The following is a 21,629-nucleotide window of genomic DNA, read 5'->3' on the forward strand; positions in this document are numbered from 1 at the left end:
TAGGGAGTCTTTTCTTCAGTTCTCGGAATCTGGAGTCACTTTAAGGACAGTTCCTTTCTTTTTGCCCAAAGTTGTGTTGGCCTTTCATTTGAATCAGCAGCTTTTCCTCCCCTCCTTTCGGAAGAGGGATTCTCCAGATAATTTCTCACATTTACGTCTTTTGGAAGTTAGGCTTTCTCTGCTCTATTATCTGCAGATGACTAATGTCTTCCGCTGCTCAGATCATCTGTTTGTCCTTTTCTCTGGTCCCCGGCGGAGTTATGCAGCGTCCAAGGCTACGATTGCAAGGTGGCTGAAGGAGACCATTTCTGTGGCTTACCTGCTGAAAGGTTCTGTTCCTCCAGAAGCTTTGAGGGCTCATTCTACTCGAGCACAGGCTTCTTCCTGGGCAGAGATGGGCGTACTGTTGTTGGATGACATTTGTCATGTGGCTACTTTGGGCCTCTTAACATTCTTTTGTTAAGCACTACAGATTTGATGTGGTGGCAAGGGAGGATGCTCGTTTTGGATCAACAGTGCTCTCTCGGGTAGCTGCGGTGTCCCACCCTATTTCGGGACTACTTTGTTTCATCCCGCCAGTTCCTGGATTCATCTGCTGCTGATGCTAAGGAAGTTAAAATGATGTCTTACCTGATAATTTTCTTTCCTTTAGTCGTAGCAGATGAATCCAGGTTTCTATTGCCACGCTCTTCTTTCATTCATTTTCTGTCTGTTTCTAGGTTTTGAAAGGATCAGTCAATTCATTAGACAAAGGATTTCTATGTTCAATTGAGTCTTGTTGACTCTCAAGCGTTGTGTTTCTTACAGCTTTGTTGTGAGGAGGTTGTCTTTTTGTTTATGTATTTTCTCATACTTCTCTGCTTGGGGATGCGACCTATACTGAAGTGACAAGGAGGTCTCTATCTTCACATGCTCTTAGGCAGATACAACCCACCTGTTCCTGGATTCATCTGCTTTGACTAAAGGAAAGAAAATTATCAGGTAAGACATAATTTTACCTTTAGCTTATCTTTGTAAAATAACTTTTCAATTTAAGTTGTGTTAGCTGTACTTAACATATTGTATTGGTTTCTGTTTTTTGGCTAAGCATGAAGGGACCGAGGAAAGGAAGAAATTGCTTCCAGGGCCTTTCTCTTCCAAATTACTAATAGGGAAAGACATATTTGATAAAATTTCCCACTTTGCAGTTTTCTCAGGGAACAGGGATATTCCAGAAGCTTTCATTAATGGGCCTGTATTACTACATAACAGGGTTAAGATTATAAAACGTTAACTAAATTGTGTTCTTGGCTACAGCATAAGGCCTGAAGATTCCAGTATAAAGTGTTAATTTATCTATCAATGTTTTTTTCAAAATTCAGGAATCGAAGAAGAGACATGCCAGGGAAGCTATCCTTAGGCGTACAAAAAGAAGATGGCGTCCGCTCCCCTTTTCCATCATGGAGAATGCACTTCCACCTTTTCCACAGTTTGTTCAGCAGGTAGGTCATGTACTTTCACACCCGTCCTGTGTAATGCCTGTACTGAATATTGTAATATAGCATTAAGCAACGCTCAGTACACAACTACTACAATTTCTTCCTTATTGAATGGTTGCAAGATCAAGCATTTTGGTTGTGTGGTGAGCATACATGAAGATCATTCTTGGCAGAATAGATGTACCATAGGACTTTAACAAATTTCAGACTTAATGGTGCCCGAGGATGATACTGTGTTCTTGTGCCATTGAAAATTCAGTTAATGCTTAATTTTTATTGTAGCTTTTCTAGCAAAATCTGCAGGTGAATTTTGATCCTACAACATTGTACAGGTACAGTAGGGGTGTAGCCAGACTTGACATTTTGGAGGGGCCCATTGTTGACATGGAGGGGCACTAGGCATATAGGTGTGAATAGTGTTTAGGAGTATACCAAATAATGCCTTAGAGTGAACTTTATGATGGATTTCTAAGTAAACAGTCTGTTCAGTGTCAATCCACATTCAGACTTACGGAAACTTTGGAAACACTCGGGGTCTTTTACTAAGGTGCGCTGACTTTTTTAGCGCTCGCATATATATCAATCAATAAAGAAATATCAAAAGGAATTTTATTAGGACAGGAAAGGTTGGAGAAGTAAAGACAGCATCATAGCAACACAGTAGTGCCTCTCTCCCCCCCCCCCCCCCAAAAAAAAAAGAGAAGAACCTAGATGACCCTCAAATAACAAGGTCTTTAGGTTGCTTTTAAATTTGACTAAGGATTCATGCAATCTCATCTAAGCAGGGAGAGCATTCCAAAGTCCAAGGCCTACAACACTGAAAATCTTTTTCCTGGTATGCTCCTTTCGTATCTATTTAGGTGTGGGTACAGTAAGTAAGTATTGCTGGCTTAATCTAAGGGTACGTTGAGGGCAATAGGGGATTAAGAGATCTGATAGAAAATGAGGAAGATGAGCCTGTAGAATTTTGAAAAAACCAAAAGCAATACCATGTAGGATATACAGGATGCAATTGGCAAGAAATGGGCCTCACGCAAGAGTGGTGCCATATTTCTTAGCACCTTTAATAAGTTTAATAGCAGCGTTTTGGATCAATTGGAGGTGCCGGTTCTCCGAGGACAAGCAGGCTGCTTGTTCTCACGACTGGGTTGACGTCCGCGGCAGCCCCCACCAACCGGAAGAAGCTTCGCGGGACGGTCGGCACGCAGGGCACGCCCACCGCGCATGCGCGGCCGTCTTCCCGCCCGTGCGCGACCGCTCCCGCCAGTTACTTTTTTTCCGCGACTGGAGAGAGTTGTGCAATTGCCTCTCTCTCCGTTCAGCCGCCGGATTTTTCGACCGCGTTTACGCGGATCGTTGCTTTGACCCGTTCGGTTCCTCTTTCTTTCTTTCTTTCTTCGTATTGTTAAAAAAAAAAAAAAAAAAAAAGATTTTCGCGCGTGTGGAGCACGCGCTCCCCTTTTCCCTCGCTTCCAGCGGGGACGCCTCGTTGCGGCCTAGTGGCCGCTCGGTCGGCTAGTTTTTCGTGGTGTGATTTTAGCCACCATTGCCGACTTTGACTTCGCCGACGCGATTTTTCCGTCGATGTCCTCGAAGGTCCCGAGTGGATTTAAAAAGTGTGGTCGCTGCGGCCGGCCGATCTCGCAGACCGACACCCACGCTTGGTGCCTCCAGTGCCTCGGGCCGGAGCACAATCTCAAGTCGTGCGCGCTGTGTCTCGGTCTCCGGAAACGGACTCAGGTTGCGAGGCAAGTTCTGCGGGACCGTCTTTTTGGAACTTGCGCCGGCCCCTCGACATCGGTATCGAAGGCCGGATCTTCGGTACCGGTATCGATGCCCGAGACATCGGCACCGATGGCAGCGACCCCAGGAGAACAGGTCCCGTCGGCCCGCCGGTCCGCCGGTGAGAGTGGGGTTGAGAGGCCGCGTGGGCTGTCGGCCCCGGTCACTCCCTCAGCTCGTGAGCCACGGGACCGAACCCTGTCGGACCCGGTACCTCGAGACCGAGGGGGATCGACCTCCTCCTCCTCCATGCCCTCCGGCGCCGGTGACGTGCACCGGAAAAAAGATAAGAAGCGCCGTCACCGGGAGCCCTCGGTGCACCCTGAAGGGGAGTCGACGCCGAAGCGTCATCGCAGAGAGGAGAGATCTCCGTCGGTGGTGGAGGTACCGACGCGTCGGGGTTCCGGCACCTCGGTGCCGTCTCCTGGCCCCCAGCAGCTTCTGGCACCGACACCCTTACCGGCCCCACCGCCTTTCCCGGCAGCGGGCCTGGACGAGTGCCTCAGAGCCATCCTTCCGGGGATCCTGGAAGGGCTGATGCGCCAGGCTGTGCCGGCGTCGGGGGTGCTTGCGCCCCCGGCGCCGATGACTGTGGCGCCGGCGAGCTCTAGCCCGGCGCCGGGGCTGTCGACACCGCCGCCGCTTGCGGTGCCGGTCTCGACCGCCACGCAGGTGGAGTCCCCGTCGATGTCGATGGAGGGAGCTCCGTCCCCGCCGGCGCGGGAGTCCACCGCTCGACGACACCGAGACCTCGGTGCCTCGACGTCGAGCCGGGCCCGGTACCGGACTCAGCTACATGAGCTAATGTCCGATACCGAGGATGAGGACTCGTGGGGGGAAGAGGAAGACCCGAGATATTTCTCCTCAGAGGAGTCTACGGGCCTTCCCTCGGACCCCACGCCGTCACCGGAGAGGAAGCTCTCACCTCCTGAGAGTCTCTCCTTTGCCTCCTTTGTGCGGGATATGTCTATAAGCATTCCCTTTCCCGTGGTCTCTGTGGAAGAGCCGAGGGCCGAGATGCTCGAGGTCCTCGACTATCCATCACCACCTAGAGAGTCTTCCACGGTACCGCTGCACAATGTCCTGAAGGAGACGCTGCTTCGGAACTGGGTGCGACCACTAACTAACCCCACCATTCCCAAGAAAGCAGAGTCCCAGTACAGGATCCACTCTGACCCAGAGCTCATGCGGCCCCAGTTGCCCCATGACTCAGCGGTCGTGGATTCTGCTCTCAAGAGGGCACGGAGTTCGAGGGATACCGCCTCGGCGCCCCCGGGGCGGGAGTCTCGCACTCTGGACTCATTTGGGAGGAAGGCCTACCAATCCTCCATGCTCGTGACCCGCATCCAATCTTACCTGCTCTATATGAGCATCCACATGCGGACCAATGTGCAACAGCTGGCGGACCTGGTCGATAAGCTCCCGCCGGAGCAGTCCAGGCCATATCAGGAGGTGGTCAGGCAGCTGAAGGCGTGCAGAAAGTTCCTGTCCAGGGGGATTTTTGACACCTGTGACGTGGCATCTCGTGCTGCGGCCCAAGGTATAGTGATGCGCAGGCTCTCATGGCTGCGTGCCTCTGACCTGGACAACCGCACCCAGCAGAGACTGGCTGACGTCCCTTGCCGGGGGGATAATATTTTTGGCGAGAAGGTCGAGCAGATGGTTGACCAACTGCATCAGCGGGAAACCGCTCTCGACAAGCTCTCCCACCGGGCGCCTTCAGCACCCGCCCCCGCGGGCGGGCGTTTTTCCCGGGCTCGGCAGGCTGCACCCTATTCTTTTGCGAAGCGTAGGTACAACCAGCCGGCCCGAAGGCCTCGTCAGGCACAGGGACAGCCCCAGCGCACTCGTTCCCGTCAACAGCGTGCGCCTAAGCAGCCCCCTGCGCCTCCACAGCAAAAGCCGGGGACGGGCTTTTGACTGGATCCACGGGAACATAGCCGCCCTACAAGTGTCCGTACCGGACGACCTGCCGGTCGGAGGGAGGTTAAAATTCTTTCACCAAAGGTGGCCTCTCATAACCTCCGACCAGTGGGTTCTCCAAATAGTGCGGTGCGGATACGCCCTGAATTTGACCTCCCTGCCTCCAAATTGTCCTCCGGGAGCTCAGTCTTTCAGCTCCCATCACAAGCAGGTACTTGCAGAGGAACTCTCCGCCCTTCTCAGCGCCAATGCGGTCGAGCCCGTACCACCCGGGCAGGAAGGGCAGGGATTCTATTCCAGGTACTTCCTTGTGGAAAAGAAAACAGGGGGGATGCGTCCCATCCTAGACCTGAGAGGCCTGAACAAATTCCTGGTCAAAGAAAAGTTCAGGATGCTTTCCTTGGGCACCCTTCTGCCAATGATTCAGAAAAACGATTGGCTATGTTCCCTGGATTTAAAGGACGCATACACTCACATCCCGATACTGCCAGCTCACAGACAGTATCTCAGATTCCGCCTGGGCGCACGGCACTTTCAGTATTGTGTGCTGCCCTTTGGGCTCGCCTCTGCCCCACGAGTGTTTACAAAGTGCCTCGTGGTGGTAGCGGCCTACCTACGCAAGCTGGGAGTGCACGTGTTCCCATATCTCGACGATTGGCTGGTCAAGAACACCTCGAAGGCAGGAGCCCTCCGGTCCATGCAGTGCACTATTCAACTTCTGGAGCTGCTGGGGTTTGTGATAAATTACCCAAAGTCCCATCTCCAGCCAACTCAGTCTCTGGAATTCATAGGAGCGCTGCTGAATTCCCAGACGGTTCAGGCCTACCTTCCCGAAGCGAGGGCCACCAATCTCTTGGCCCTGGCTTCGCAGACCAGAGCGTCTCAGCAGATCACAGCTCGGCAGATGTTGAGACTTCTGGGTCATATGGCCTCCACAGTTCATGTGACTCCCATGGCTCGTCTTCACATGAGATCTGCTCAATGGACCCTAGCTTCCCAGTGGTGCCAGGCCACAGGGAATCTAGAAGATGTCATCCACCTCTCCATCAGTTGCCGCACTTCACTGCACTGGTGGACCATTCGGACCAATTTGACCCTGGGACGTCCATTCCAAATTCCGCAGCCCACGAAAGTGCTGACGACGGATGCATCCCGCCTGGGGTGGGGAGCCCATGTCGATGGGCTTCACACCCAGGGTCTGTGGTCCCTCCAGGAAAAGGATCTGCAGATCAACCTCCTGGAGCTCCGAGCGATCTGGAACGCACTGAAGGCTTTCAGAGATCGGCTGTCCTGCCAAATTATCCAAATTCGGACAGACAATCAGGTTGCAATGTATTACGTCAACAAGCAGGGGGACACCGGATCTCGCCCCCTGTGTCAGGAAGCCGTCGGTATGTGGCGTTGGGCGTGTCGCTTCGGCATGCTTCTCCAAGCCACGTACCTGGCAGGCGTAAACAACAGTCTGGCCGACAGACTGAGCAGAGTCATGCAACCGCACGAGTGGTCGCTCCATTCCAGAGTGGTACGCAAGATCTTCCGAGAGTGGGGCACCCCCTCGGTGGATCTTTTCGCCTCTCAGACCAACCACAAGCTGCCTCTGTTCTGTTCCAGGCTTCAGACACACGGCAGGCTAGCGTCAGATGCCTTTCTCCTTCATTGGGGGACCGGCCTCCTGTATGCTTATCCTCCCATACCTTTGGTGGGGAAGACCTTACTGAAGCTCAAGCAAGACCGCGGCACCATGATTCTGATAGCGCCCTTTTGGCCCCGTCAGATCTGGTTCCCTCTTCTTCTTCTGGAGTTATCCTCCGAAGAACCGTGGAGATTGGAGTGTTTTCCGACTCTCATTTCGCAGAACGACGGAGCGTTGCTGCACCCCAACCTTCAATCCCTGGCTCTCACGGCCTGGATGTTGAGGGCGTAGACTTCGCTGCGTTGGGTCTGTCTGAGGGTGTCTCCCGGGTCTTGCTTGCCTCTAGGAAGGATTCCACTAAAAAGAGTTACTTTTTCAAGTGGAGGAGGTTTGTCGTTTGGTGTGAGAGCAAGGCCCTAGAACCTAGTTCTTGCCCTGCACAGAACCTGCTTGAATACCTTCTGCACTTATCAGAGTCTGGCCTCAAGACCAACTCAGTAAGGAATCACCTTAGTGCGATTAGTGCTTACCATTATCGTGTGGAAGGTAAAGCCATCTCTGGAGAGCCTTTAGTCGTTCGATTCATGAGAGGTTTGCTTTTGTCAAAGCCCCCTATCAAGCCTCCTACTGTGTCATGGGATCTCAACGTCGTCCTCACCCAGCTGATGAAACCTCCTTTTGAGCCACTGAATACCTGCCATCTGAAGTACTTGACCTGGAAGGTCATTTTCTTGGTGGCAGTTACTTCAGCTCGTAGGGTCAGTGAGCTTCAAGCCCTGGTAGCTCATGCTCCATATACCAAATTTCATCACAACAGAGTAGTGCTCCGCACCCACCCAAAGTTCCTGCCGAAGGTGGTGTCGGAGTTCCATCTTAACCAGTCAATTGTCTTGCCAACATTCTTCCCCAGGCCGCATACCCGCCCTGCTGAACGTCAGTTGCACACATTGGACTGCAAGAGAGCATTGGCCTTCTACTTGGAGCGGACACAGCCCAACAGACAGTCCGCCCAATTGTTTATTTCTTTCGACCCTAACAGGCTAGGGGTCGCTGTCGGGAAACGCACCATCTCCAATTGGCTAGCAGACTGCATTTCCTTCACTTACGCCCAGGCTGGGCTGACTCTTGAGGGTCATGTCACGGCTCATAGTGTCAGAGCCATGGCAGCGTCGGTGGCCCACTTGAAGTCAGCCACTATTGAAGAGATCTGCAAGGCTGCGACGTGGTCATCTGTCCACACATTCACATCTCATTACTGCCTCCAGCAGGATACCCGACGCGACAGTCGGTTCGGGCAGTCGGTGCTGCAGAATCTGTTTGGGGTGTAAATCCAACTCCACCCTCCAGGACCCGAATTTATTCTGGTCAGGCTGCACTCTCAGTTAGTTGTTCTTCGTAGGTCAATTTCTGTTGTTCCCTCGCCGTTGCGAGGTTCAATTGACCTGGGTTCTTGTTTTGAGTGAGCCTGAGAGCTAGGGATACCCCAGTCGTGAGAACAAGCAGCCTGCTTGTCCTCGGAGAAAGGGTATGATACATACCTGTAGCAGTTGTTCTCCGAGGACAGCAGGCTGATTGTTCTCACCTACCCTCCCTCCTCCCCTTTGGAGTTGTGTGTTTCATCTTTTGCTAGTCATTCAACTGGCGGGAGCGGTCGCGCACGGGCGGGAAGACGGCCGCGCATGCGCGGTGGGCGTGCCCTGCGTGCCGACCGTCCCGCGAAGCTTCTTCCGGTTGGTGGGGGCTGCCGCGGACGTCAACCCAGTCGTGAGAACAATCAGCCTGCTGTCCTCGGAGAACAACTGCTACAGGTATGTATCATACCCTATATCAGAAACCCTGAGGCCCTGATAAAGAGTATTGCTTCTCCACCTCTAGCTTGCATTTGATTGGGCCTAAACTTTCAGTCCCAAAAACATCTGAGCTGGGACCATTATTTTGGGCCCAATTGTATGCAAGTTGGCATCTGATGACGTGACAGGGGGTGTGGTCAAGAAGAAAATGGCAGTTTTCTTGACCAGTGGAAATCCCAGGAGGTTCTTGATTTGCAGTTCTCAGCAATTCATATGAACGGGACGAGTAGAAAGAGAGTATGGTAATTTTGTTTTCGGGTGGTTCAAACCCCAGCCCTGAGGCACGGCCCAGTGCAGCCCCACTATACTGCAGTGTGTTCTGGCTGCCTGTTAGAAGTTCCTGGACTCCTAGAGGAGCTTTTATTCAGCCCAGAAAATTAAAAATGTTTTAAAGGTGTCATGCTGTGTGAGGAAGCAAATGGAAAATAAAATGATAAACTAGGGGTGGAGCTTGAACAACATAGTCATGACAAATGATGGTCATCCCACCTACCATGAGGGAAGGAGTATGTTGTATCAGGGGGTTGAAAGGGTGGAGAAGGATTGTGTGTTTGTGTGTGGGATCATCTTCCAAACAGAAGTAAAATGACTGATGACCATTTTGAACATGAGCTATTGTTGGGCCTTAAATCAACGTTTGATTAAAAAATCTAATAAGGAAGGACTAAAATAATTACATGTTCAACTTGGTAAGAATACGTTTTACTTTGTAATAATAAAAAAAGTAGTTTTAAGAGGCTATACTTTAATACTTATTTTCTTGCATAAGACTTTGTACTTTTACTTCACTGCTTTTGATGCCAGTACTTTTACTTTTTACTTAAGTTCTTTTAAAAAGTAATGACCCCGTTTCCTGTCTACTGATACTGTAATAATGTTTGTTTGATAAGATGCAGGTTGGAGTGACAAATGATTGAAAGATATATGTGAGAAGGTTAGGACTTGGGACAGCTGTGTGTTGTGAGAGGTCCATTACCTATATCAATATAACTGATGTCCATGTTCTCTATACTTTATTCTGTATTATGAATACAGGTTATTCCACTCCTTTATGCCCATTCATAATACCTAAACCTAGATGACCTCTTATGAAATTGCCCCCTATGAGCCTTCATTTTCAACTCTCCAGGGAATATTTTTACTGTTATTTTATATCCCTTTCCAGCTCACCCACCCCAGTCATCTTAGAAACAGTCTTACAACTGGGTGCCTTGCACCAGAAACCTGCCGTCATGGTTTTTAGGTCCCAGTTTTGTTACCAGTGACTGGGAAGTCTCTCCTTCCCTCCCACCAGCCACAGTCTGTAAGCACCACTTCTTGAGCCTCCTTGACCAACTCAGAGGAAGGAAGGTCTGACATAGGAATCAAATCCAGGTCTTCTATGTTGCAAGGCACAGCCTGTGTTGGAGCGAGTCCCACAATGTTCACTTTTAAATTGAAATTTGTATAGGAGCATTGTATACGTATGTCTTTCAGAAACTCAGAAAAGGCAGGCAAAATTTGCCATTTTATTTTCATGTAAGTAATGTTTAAGCGGTTTTCTAAGTAATCTGTTTTAAAATGCTGTGGGTTTTTTTGTTGTTGTTGTTTACAGATCCAGTCCGACACTCAGGAAAATTATACTATTTTCTATTCCATTTCTGGAGAGGGTGTTGATATGTCACCAGTTAATTTGTTTTTCATCAAGAGTGAGACAGGAGAAATCTTTGTTACCAGGACTATTGACCGTGAGGAGTACCCAGAGTTTAAAGTAAGGGTTGTCATTTGTTTATGTTTTCAGTTTTCTTTTTGATGAACATTATCTCTGTAACATATCCTCAGGAGCATCCCTGGATGTGGGGCCCAACCTGGCAGGAGCCCCCAGGGCCAGCTCCAGTACTTTCTATGTCTGGCGCCTGGTGCCTCCATCTGAGGTTTTAGTGGGTGTGAAGCAAACACTTCTGTGAATGTAACTCTCAGGATTTTCTAGTCTTCTGTGATCTGTACTATTCTGACAGGCTTCACTGCACATAAATCACTTTGTATTAACTCTTTTGACCAAGTACTATAACTGCTGTTGTCCCAATACTGAGACAAAGCCCACCCCCTCTCCTGGAATACAGAGAGAGACAGACAGATATTTCCCTCTATTTTAGCTCCTTTAGAATCCCAGCCCTCTATGGGCTAAAGTGTAAAATTGGAGCTTTTCCGTAAACCCTTTGTCCTATTGAAAATCCCTTTATAGAGATGGTTTCATGCTCCCATCCTAAATTTCTTGCTGCCCACAACAAATCACTGTATTTTAACTCATTGTTTTCTGTGTTTCACCTCATCATGTCTCCATGCAAACTTGGGAAAGAAAAGTAGTCTACTAATTAGATCTTTGGATTATGAGTAAGCAACTGTCATGGGATATGATTTCACTGACTCTTTAACCTTTATGAGCCATGTTCTGCCAGATTCTATATAGCGCGCCTAGAGATCCGCACGGAAATCCAGTTGTATTCTATAACTAAGTGTGTAACTTAATTGGTGTAACAAGCTAATCAGTGTTCATAACAGCACTTCTCCGAGGACAAACAGGCTGCTTGTTCTCACTGATGGTTGACGTCCACGGCAGCCCCTTCAATCGAAGATCTTCACTAGCAAAAGCGTTTGCTAGCCCTCGCGTGCGCACGCACACACTGCGCATGCATGACCGTCTTCTCGCCCGAACGCGCTCGTGTTCGTCAGTCTTCTTTTTTCCGCGGCTCAGGGCGGCTGTTTTTTCGGACGGTCTGTGCCCTGAGGAGACCCTCGCGCCTTTCGCCGCGTTCTTCCGTTCGGAAGTCTTGCGATTTTCTTCTCCGTCGTGTTGTTTGAGTTAAAAAAAAAAAAAAGCCTTATTTTCGAGTTTTTTCCCGTTAAGTTTCCTTTCGCTTTCGGAAGCGGCCCTTTTGGCCGCCTGTACGGGTTTTTCCCTATTTTTTTGTGCCCATTGCCATCATCGTGAATTTTCACTTCGCCGGCGTGATTTTTCCGCCCATGTCATCGAAGCCTCCCAGCGGCTTCAAAAAGTGCACCCAGTGCAACCAGGTTATCTCGCTCACTGATAGGCACGTTTCGTGCCTTCAGTGTTTGGGGGCTGGGCATCGTCCTCAGGCCTGCAATCTCTGTCTTCTGTTAAAGAAGAGAACTCGGGTAGCGAGATTGGCCCAGTGGAACATCTTGTTCGGGGCCTTGCCCGGTGTATCGAAGTCTACAGTATCGAGGTTATCGGCCGGTGCATCGACGTCTGCGATACTGAGGTCATCGACCGGTGCTTCAACGTCTACAGTACCGGGATCATCGTTGGTACTGATGTCGTTGGAGGGTGCCTCTTCTTCAGGAGCGCAGGTGAGGGCTGTCCATTCCCCTGCTGGTGGCGGTGAGCCCTTGAGTAGGTCTCCGCCTACCTCAAGGGCTCCTGCAGTACAGCCCCCCCGGGATCGACCTTCTTCGGACCCGGCCCTGAGAAAGAGGCGTTTGGATTCGACGTCCTCCTCTTCGGTACATGAGGTTCCGGTGACATGCTTCGTGCGAAGGCAAAGAAGCATCGGCACCGGTCACCTTCCAGACGAGGTACCAAGAGCTCTGGGTTGCCGAGGGAATCGGCACCCACTAAGCATCGACGCCGGGAGGACCGCTTACCCTCCATTCAGGAGGTGTCGATGTGCTCTACTCTGGACAGCCAGGTACCGCCTTCACATGAGATCAGCTCAATGGACCCTAGCTTCCCAGTGGTACCAGGTTGCTGGGGATCTAGAGGATGTAGTCTGGCTGTCCACGAGTTTTCTTCAATCCCTGCATTGGTGGACAATCTGACTCTGGGATGTCCCTTCCAAATTCCTCAGCCACAAAAAGTGCTGACCACGGATGCGTCTCTCCTGGGATGGGGGATGGGGAGCTCATGTCGATGGGCTTCACACCCAAGGGAGTTGGTCCCTCCAGGAACAAGGTCTACAGATCAATCTCCTGGAGTTGTGAGCAGTCTGGAATGCTCTAAAGGCTTGATCGCTAGGTGGTATTAATCAGACTTTATTGGAGAAATAATCACCAATAAAGTCTGATTAATACCACCTAGCGATCTGCTCTTTTGTTTGCTTCCACATTGGATTTTGCGGATCATCTGCCTTCTTGTTTTCTTGGACGCTCTAAAGGCTTTCAAGGATCGGCTGTCCCAACAAATTATTCAAATTCAGACAAACAATCAGGTTGCCATGTATTACATCAACAAGCAGTGGGGCACCGAATCTCACCCTCTGTGTCAGGAGGCCATCAGAATGTGGCTTTGGGCTCGCCGGTACGGCATGTTTCTTCAGGCCACATATCTGGCAGGCGTAAACAGTCTGGCCGACAGGTTGAGCAGGATTATGCAACCTCACGAGTGGTCGCTCAATTCCAGAGTGGTACGCCAGATCTTCCAAGCGTGGGGCACCCCCTTGGTGGATCTTTTTGCTACTCGAGCCATTCACAAAGTCCCTCAGTTCTGTTCCAGACTTCAGGCCCACAGCAGACTAGCGTCGGATGCCTTTCTCCTGCATTGGGGAGAGGGCCTCCTGTATGCTTATCCTCCCATACCTTTGGTGGGGAAGACTTTGTTGAAACTCAAGCAAGATCGAGGCACCATGATCCTGATCGCTCCCTTTTGGCCGCGTCAGATCTGGTTCCCTCTTCTTCTGGAGTTGTCCTCCGCAGAACCGTGGAGATTGGAGTGTTTTCCGACCCTCATTACTCAGAACGAGGGGGCGATTCTGCATCCCAACCTCCGGTCCCTGGCTCTCACGGCCTGGTTGTTGAGAGCGTAGATTTTGCCTCCTTTGGTCTCTCGGAGGGTGTCTCCCGAGTCTTGCTTGCTTCCAGGAAAGATTCCACTAAAAAGTTACTTTTTTCTATGGCGGAGGTTTGCCATCTGGTGTGACAGCAAGGCCCTAGATCCTCGCTCGTGTCCTACACAGACCCTGCTTGAATACCTTCTGCACTTGTCAGAGTCTGGTCTTAAAACCAACTCTGTAAGGGTTCATCTTAGTGCTATTAGTGCATACCATTACGGTGTGGAAGGTAAGCCGATTTCTGGACAGCCTTTAGTGGTTCGCTTCATGAGTACATAAGTACATAAGTACATAAGTAGTGCCATACTGGGAAAGACCAAAGGTCCATCTAGCCCAGCATCCTGTCACCGACAGTGGCCAATCCAGGTCAAGGGCACCTGGCACGCTCCCCAAACGTAAAAACATTCCAGACAAGTTATACCTAAAAATGCGGAATTTTTCCAAGTCCATTTAATAGCGGTCTATGGACTTGTCCTTTAGGAATCTATCTAACCCCTTTTTAAACTCCGTCAAGCTAACCGCCCGTACCACGTTCTCCGGCAACGAATTCCAGAGTCTAATTACACGTTGGGTGAAGAAAAATTTTCTCCGATTCGTTTTAAATTTACCACACTGTAGCTTCAACTCATGCCCTCTAGTCCTAGTATTTTTGGATAGCGTGAACAGTCGCTTCACATCCACCCGATCCATTCCACTCATTATTTTATACACTTCTATCATATCTCCCCTCAGCCGTCTCTTCTCCAAGCTGAAAAGCCCTAGCCTTCTCAGCCTCTCTTCATAGGAAAGTCGTCCCATCCCCACTATCATTTTCGTCGCCCTTCGCTGTACCTTTTCCAATTCTACTATATCTTTTTTGAGATACGGAGACCAGTACTGAACACAATACTCCAGGTGCGGTCGCACCATGGAGCGATACAACGGCATTATAACATCCGCTCACCTGGACTCCATACCCTTCCTAATAACACCCAACATTCTATTCGCTTTCCTAGCCGCAGCAGCACACTGAGCAGAAGGTTTCAGCGTATCATCGACGACGACACCCAGATCCCTTTCTTGATCCGTAACTCCTAACGCGGAACCTTGCAAGACGTAGCTATAATTCGGGTTCCTCTTACCCACATGCATCACTTTGCACTTGTCAACATTGAACTTCATCTGCCACTTGCACGCCCATTCTCCCAGTCTCACAAGGTCCTCCTGTAATCGTTCACATTCCTCCTGCGACTTGACGACCCTGAATAATTTTGTGTCATCGGCGAATTTAATTACCTCACTAGTTATTCCCATCTCTAGGTCATTTATAAATACATTAAAAAGCAACGGACCCAGCACAGACCCCTGCGGGACCCCACTAACTACCCTCCTCCACTGAGAATACTGGCCACGCAATCCTACTCTCTGCTTCCTATCTTTCAACCAGTTCTTAATCCATAATAATACCCTACCTCCGATTCCATGACTCTGCAATTTCTTCAGGAGTCTTTCGTGCGGCACTTTGTCAAACGCCTTCTGAAAATCCAGATATACAATATCAACCGGCTCCCCATTGTCCACATGTTTGCTTACCCCCTCAAAAAAATGCATTAGATTGGTGAGGCAAGACTTCCCTTCACTAAATCCGTGCTGACTTTGTCTCATCAGTCCATGTTTTTGTATATGAGAGGTTTGCTTTTGTCAAAGCCCCCCATCAAACCTCCTACAGTGTCATGGGATCTCAATGTCGTTCTCACCCAGCTGGTGAAACCTCCTTTTGAACCACTGGATTCCTGCCATCTGAAGTACTTGACCTGGAAGGTCATTTTCTTGGTGGCAGTCACTTCAGCTTGTACAGACAGTGAGCTTCAAGCCCTGTTAGCTCATGCTCCTTATACCAAATTTCATCATAACAGAGTAGTCCTCCGCACTCACCCTAAGTTCTTGCCAAAGGTGGTGTCGGAGTTCCATCTGAACCAGTCAATTGTCTTGCCAACATTCTTCCCCCGTCCGCATACCCACCCTGCTGAACGTCAGCTGCACACATTGGACTGCAAGCGAGCATTGGCCTTCTATCTGGAGCGGACACAGCCCCACAGACAGTCCGCCCAAATGTTTGTTTCTTTTGATCCCAACAGAAGGGGAGTGGCTGTCGGGAAATGCACCATCTCAAATTGGCTAGCAGATTGCATCTCCTTCGCTTATGCCCAAGCTGGGCTGACTCTTGAGGGTCATGTCACGGCTCATAGTGTCAGAGCCATGGCAGCGTCAGTGGCCCACTTGAAGTCAGCCACTATCGAAGAGATTTGCAAGACTGCGACATGGTCATCTGTCCACACATTCACATCGCATTACTGCCTACAGCAGGATACCCGACGCGACAGTCGGTTCGGGCAGTCGGTGCTACAGAATCTGTTCGGGGTTTAGAATCCAACGCCACCACCCCTAGGCCCTTTTTTATTCTGTTCCAGGATGCACTCTCAGTTAGTTGGGTTAGTTTAGGTCAATCTCAGTTATGTACTCGCCATTGCGAGGCCCAATTGACCAATGTTTATTGTTTTGAGTGAGCCTGGGGGCTAGGGATACCCCATCAGTGAGAACAAGCATCCTGCTTGTCCTCGGAGAAAGCGAAAGCTACATACCTGTAGAAGGTATTCTCCGAGGACAGCAGGCTGATTGTTCTCACCAATCCGCCCACCTCCCCTTTGGAGTTCTGTCTTCCCTTGTCTTTGTCTTTGCTATGTACTGGACTGACGAACACGAGCGTGTTCGGGCGGGAAGACGGTCACGCATGCGCAGTGTGCGTGCGCACGCGAGGGCTAGCAAACGCTTTTGCTAGTGAAGATCTCCGATTGAAGTGGCTGCCGTGGACGTCACCCATCAGTGAGAACAATCAGCCTGTTGTCCTCGGAGAATACCTTCTACAGGTATGTAGCTTTCGCTTTAAGCAATAATGAGCACTATAATGAACTGCGCCTAAATTCTAATGCGTGCAGTTCAAAAGGGGCGTTTTGTGGGCATTCTAAAATGTATGCGTATTGTTATAGAATATGGCCCAGTGTGTGTAAATCTACGTGCAGGGCTTTATGCAACATTTTCATTGGTGTAAATAGACACACCTAAATTTAGGTACCACTTATAGAATACACTTAGGCAGAAATGTTTACCGCATGGATTTTTTAGATGCCATATATAGAATCTGGTCCTTTATTTCTCTGAATGGGTGAAATGTAGTCATTTGTTTTAATTTTACTTTTCCTTTGCCGGTGTCAGGAGCGCAGCTCCTTGCTGGCATCCGGAGTGCAGCTCCTTGTTTGCGTGTGGAAAGCAGCTCCTTGTCTGCATTTTATACACAGTTCCATCGCTACTGCAGCTTCAGTTCTGCAGGTACCTCTAACATCCAGCTCTTTCAGTGGGGCACTGCTCATCCTCTGTCTGTTACTCTCAGCTTCTTCTCTGCTTGTTCAGTGCATTTCTATCTTTGCCAGAGGTGTGCAACTCTTTGGCCGTGGTGCGTGGCTCAGTTTGTGTGCTTTGTGTGCAAATCGTTTGTTCGCGTTGAGCACAGATCCTACTCTGCCTGATGAGCGCAGCTTCTTTTCTGTCCCTTGAGCACAGTTCAGTCTCTGACTGTGGAGCATATTTTCAACTTTGCCCGTTGGGCAATGTTTCACCTTGTCGGTCAATTCCCGTTTTTTTCTGCGGGTTGGATACAGTAACTTCTCAGCAGCTGTGGCATACCGCAGTTTAGGCTGCTAGACAAGGCTGTCTTGTCTCCTGTTAGCTACCATTCCTGTGGCACCTTTTCTTGCCGTAGCCTCTTGGTGGCTGGTGAGAAGTTTCTCTATTGCTGGAGTTTGAATTCGTCTCTGCTCCTTTTGTGGCTATTTTGCACCTTGGGGGTCTTTTCTCCACAGTGTGGCTCTCAACTCTCTTTCCTTTTGTCTCCTTTTGTTCTCTTGGCTCTGTTCTTTAATAGAGCACCGTTCACGGAACAGAGTGTGTATGAACAACTTGAAAAGCTAAAGGTGGACAAAGTCATGGGACCGGATGGGATCCACCCCAGGATATTGAGGGAGCTCAGAGAGGTTCTGGCGGGTCCTCTTAAAGATTTGTTTAATATATCCTTGCAGACGGGAGAGGTTCCGAGGGATTGGAGAACGGCAGAGGTGGTCCCTCTTCACAAAAGTGGTGATAGGGAAGAAGCTGGAAACTACAGGCCGGTAAGCCTCACTTCGATTATTGGAAAAGTAATTGGAAGCGATGCTGAAGGAAAGGATAGTGAATTTCCTGGAAGCCAATAAGTTGCAAGATCCGAGACAACATGGTTTTACCAAAGGGAAATCATGCCAAACGAATCTCATTGAATTCTTTGATTGGGTGACAGGAGAATTGAATCAGGGACGAGCTATAGACGTAATCTACTTAGATTTCAGCAAAGCTTTTGACACAGTTCCCCACAGGAGGCTCTTAAATAAACTGGATGGACTGAAGATAGGACCCGAAGTGGTGAACTGGATTAGGAACTGGTTGACGGACAGAAGCCAGAGGGTGGTGGGGAATGGAATTTGCTCGGAGGAGGGAAAGGTGAGTAATGGTGTGCCTCAAGGATCGGTGCTGGGACCGATTCTGTTCAATATATTTGTGAGTGACATTGCCGAAGGGTTACAAGGTAAAGTTTGCCTATTTGCGGATGATACTAAGATCTGTAATAGAGTGGACACCCGGGAGGGAGTGGAAAACATGAAAAAGGATCTGAGGAAGCTAGAAGAATGGTCTAAGGTTTGGCAATTAAAATTCAATGCGAAGAAATGCAAAGTGATGCACTTAGGGAATAGAAATCCTCGGGAGACGTATGTGTTAGGCGGGGAGAGTCTGATAGGAACGGACGGGGAGAGGGATCTTGGGGTGATAGTATCTGAGGATCTGAAGGCGACGAAACAGAGTGACAAGGCGGTGGCTGTAGCTAGAAGGTTGTTAGGCTGTATTGAGAGAGGTGTGACAAGCAGAAGAAAGGGGATGTTGATGCCCCTGTATAAGTCGTTGGTGAGGCCCCACCTGGAGTATTGTGTCCAGTTTTGGAGGCCGTACCTTGCGAAGGATGTAAAAAGAATTGAAGTGGTGCAAAGAAAAGCTACGAGAATGGTAAGGGATTTGCGTTACAAGACGTATGAGGAGAGACTTGATGACCTGAACATGTATACTCTGGAAGAAAGGAGAAACAGGGGTGATATGATACAGACGTTCACATATTTGAAAAGTATTAATCAGCAAACGAACCTTTTCCGGAGATGCGAAGGAGGTAGAACGAGAGGACATGAAATGAGATTGAAGGGGGGCGGACTCAAGAAAAATGTCAGGAAGTATTTTTTCACAGAGAGAGTAGTGGATGCTTGGAATGCTCTCCCGCGGGAGGTGGTGGAAATGAAAACGGTAACAGAATTCAAGCACGCGTGGGATAAACATAAAGGAATCCTGTTCAGAAGGAATGGATCCTAAGGGGCTTAGCCGAGATTGGGTGGCACAGCCGGTGGCGGGAGGCGGGGATAGTGCTGGGCAGACTTATACGGTCTGTGCCAGAGCCGGTGGTGGGAGGCAGGGATAGTGCTGGGCAGACTTACACGGTCTGTGCCCTGAAAAGGACAGGTACAAATCAAGGTAAGGGATACACAAAAAGTAGCACATATGAGTTTATCTTGTTGGGCAGACTGGATGGACCATGCAGGTCTTTTTCTGCCATCATCTACTATGTTACTAAGTCCAGAGTGAACTGGTTGAGGAGTACTCTTTCTTTGGTTGTACCCTGGTATGCTGCTGCCCTTTTTCTTCATGGTTCTGGGGAGACTAGCGCTCCAGTTAGTTGGTTCTCTCAACTCTGGAGTCTCTTCTTGTTCTGTGGAGTTTGATTCTCTCACTAGGCGCGGGTCTGGGTTGTTCCTGGGCCTTGCTTCCTTTCTTCCATGAAGTTTGGCGCACTGTTTGGGGTTGCGTACTCCTAGTACTTGTTAGGGTCGCTTCATTCGACCATCTTGGACTCAAGGCAGACCGGCTAATCATTTACCATCTTGTTGAAGGTAGGACATGAGCCTCTTCCTCCAACTCTGAGACGAAACATTTTTGGATGCCAAGTTTACCAGCAGCCAGGTCTTTTTGCTTATGGTGAGTCAGTGTCACTTATACAATTTGAATTCTATGTATACATTTGATTCACAAAAGGCACAGAGGAGGAGTTCTTCTTACCCCAGTGTATAAACCTTCTCATGGGCATCCTGCTGCACATGGTGTGATCTTTCTACATATAATATATTACTGGAACCAAAAAGAGGGAGGAAGCTCATCAACTCTTTCTTGACTGGCTTCCTACTCCATCAGAATGCTATCACTGCAGCCAGAGGACAAACGATATTGACCATTGAGGCAGCTCACTAGTGTCACTTTCAGGCTCATTTTTGAAAGAGAAGGATGTCCATCTTTCGATATAAATTGGAACATGGATGTCCATCTCCCAGAGACGTCCAAATCGGTATAATCGACTCAAGGCAGACCGGCAGGTTTGGGAGTTAGTCTTTGTCCTGCCAGGGTTCGGAGAAGTGGATTCTGGTCTAGGAGAGACAGTTCTTCTCCTTGTTGCTCGGATATGACTGTTGCCTTCCTTCCAAAGGGGGTCCTTTGGCATGAGTATCTTTTGCTGCTTCTTTTACTACTCTCAGGACAGAGGTACGTAATTTTTCTTTTGCTCAGGACGTTTGTTTTACGTCCTACGGCTTCAGTTCCTTTTCTAGTGTCTAACTCTGTTCCATTTTGGTAGCCTGGTGGTTCGGATATTCGAATCCTTTTCTGCTGATCAGTTTTTTGCTGTGTGTATAGCTTTGTTGATTTTTCAACCTTCTGCATTCTTCTTTTCTCCCCCCCCCCCCCCCCCCCCCCCCCCCTCTTTGGGAAACTGCTTTGCTACATCCCATTAGTCTGGACTGGTCTGGTATAGATGACAAGGAAGGAAAAATTATGTTCTTATCTGATAATTTTCTTTCCTTTAATCATACCAGACCAGTCCAGATGCCCTCCCCGGCTAAAGTCTGTCAGAGTGTTGTTTCCTTTAGGTATCCCTGGCTGTTCCATGACGCTTCAATATGCTGGGATGTCCTACAGTACTGCCTACTTCATCTTCTCTAGTCAATCTCCTGCCACTTGTTGTTGTGCCAGCTCTGTATGACTCCTGTTACTTAGCATCACGGAGTTCTTTCCCCTGATTCAGGGGTAGATCTCTATGTGCTTGAGCAAGCTCAGTATGGACCATTCCCTCCCGATTACTTTACTGTGAGGGGAGGTTGTAGTTGCCTTTGGCGAAGTAGGAACAGTGAGGTTCTGCATATTGGCTCCAAGAGTTTGCCTGTTTGGTATTTACTGTGTTTTCTTCTAGACTTCAGAGCACCATTGCTTGGCTATTCGAAATACTGAGCATTCCAGGCTGCACGATACCCTTAAGGGGCGGTTTACTTGGAACTATTTTCTCTGTCTCCTTCCGCTGGTAGATGGACATAACCCATTAGTCTGGACTGGTCTGGTATGATTAAAGGAAAGAAAATGATCAGGTAAGAACATAATTTTTCCTTTTGATGGATTCAACTGCTGGGAAGGAACGGCCTGTTGTTGTTTCTGAGGGGCACTTGGCTGCAGGGCTTCAGTGTTCTGGAGTTCAGGAGGGAGGTTTTCCTCCAGAATTTGTTGTTCAAATGTACCAGGCCTTCCTTCTCAAGCAGTCTGGTGCCCATTTGCTTCCTTTTGCTTCTCCAGGGAATCCTCCACCTAAGCGTATCCCTGTTAAGAGAGGTAGAGAGGCACTGCTGACCAGGTTTGGGGGTCTTGAGGAAGATCAAACTTCGTACCAGGATTTGGATATGCCTGCTTTGGAGGATATGGAGTTTTTAGAGGAGTCGCAGTTGGAGGATTCTACTCCTGCAGGGTCAGATTCCTTTTTTCCAGGAGACGATCCTTCAGTGGTCCGTATTTTTCATAAAGAGGACCTTCAGGAGTTAATTTCTATATTTTGAGGAAGATCTCCCCGCTGTTCCTGAGCTGCGTAAGGTTGATTTATTGATTAAGGGCATTAGATGCTCTGGGAAGACTTTCCCTATGTATCAGGATATTAGGGATA

At 49.1% G+C, this 21,629-nt stretch overlaps 1 protein-coding gene across 1 annotated transcript in view; it reads left to right on the forward strand.

The window, feature by feature from the left end:
• The window catches only part of LOC115456472 (desmocollin-3-like), a 209,431-nt gene that overhangs the window by 38,683 nt on the left and 149,119 nt on the right, over nucleotides 1-21,629 (forward strand). Inside the window, exons 4-5 of the mRNA XM_030185558.1 lie at nucleotides 1,362-1,481; nucleotides 10,261-10,416. Of these exons, the coding sequence (XP_030041418.1) occupies nucleotides 1,362-1,481; nucleotides 10,261-10,416 (276 nt within the window). The remainder of the gene's footprint in view (nucleotides 1-1,361; nucleotides 1,482-10,260; nucleotides 10,417-21,629) is intronic.

Source organism: Microcaecilia unicolor, chromosome 13 (assembly GCF_901765095.1).
Source record: "Microcaecilia unicolor chromosome 13, aMicUni1.1, whole genome shotgun sequence".
NCBI lineage: Eukaryota > Metazoa > Chordata > Amphibia > Gymnophiona > Siphonopidae > Microcaecilia > Microcaecilia unicolor.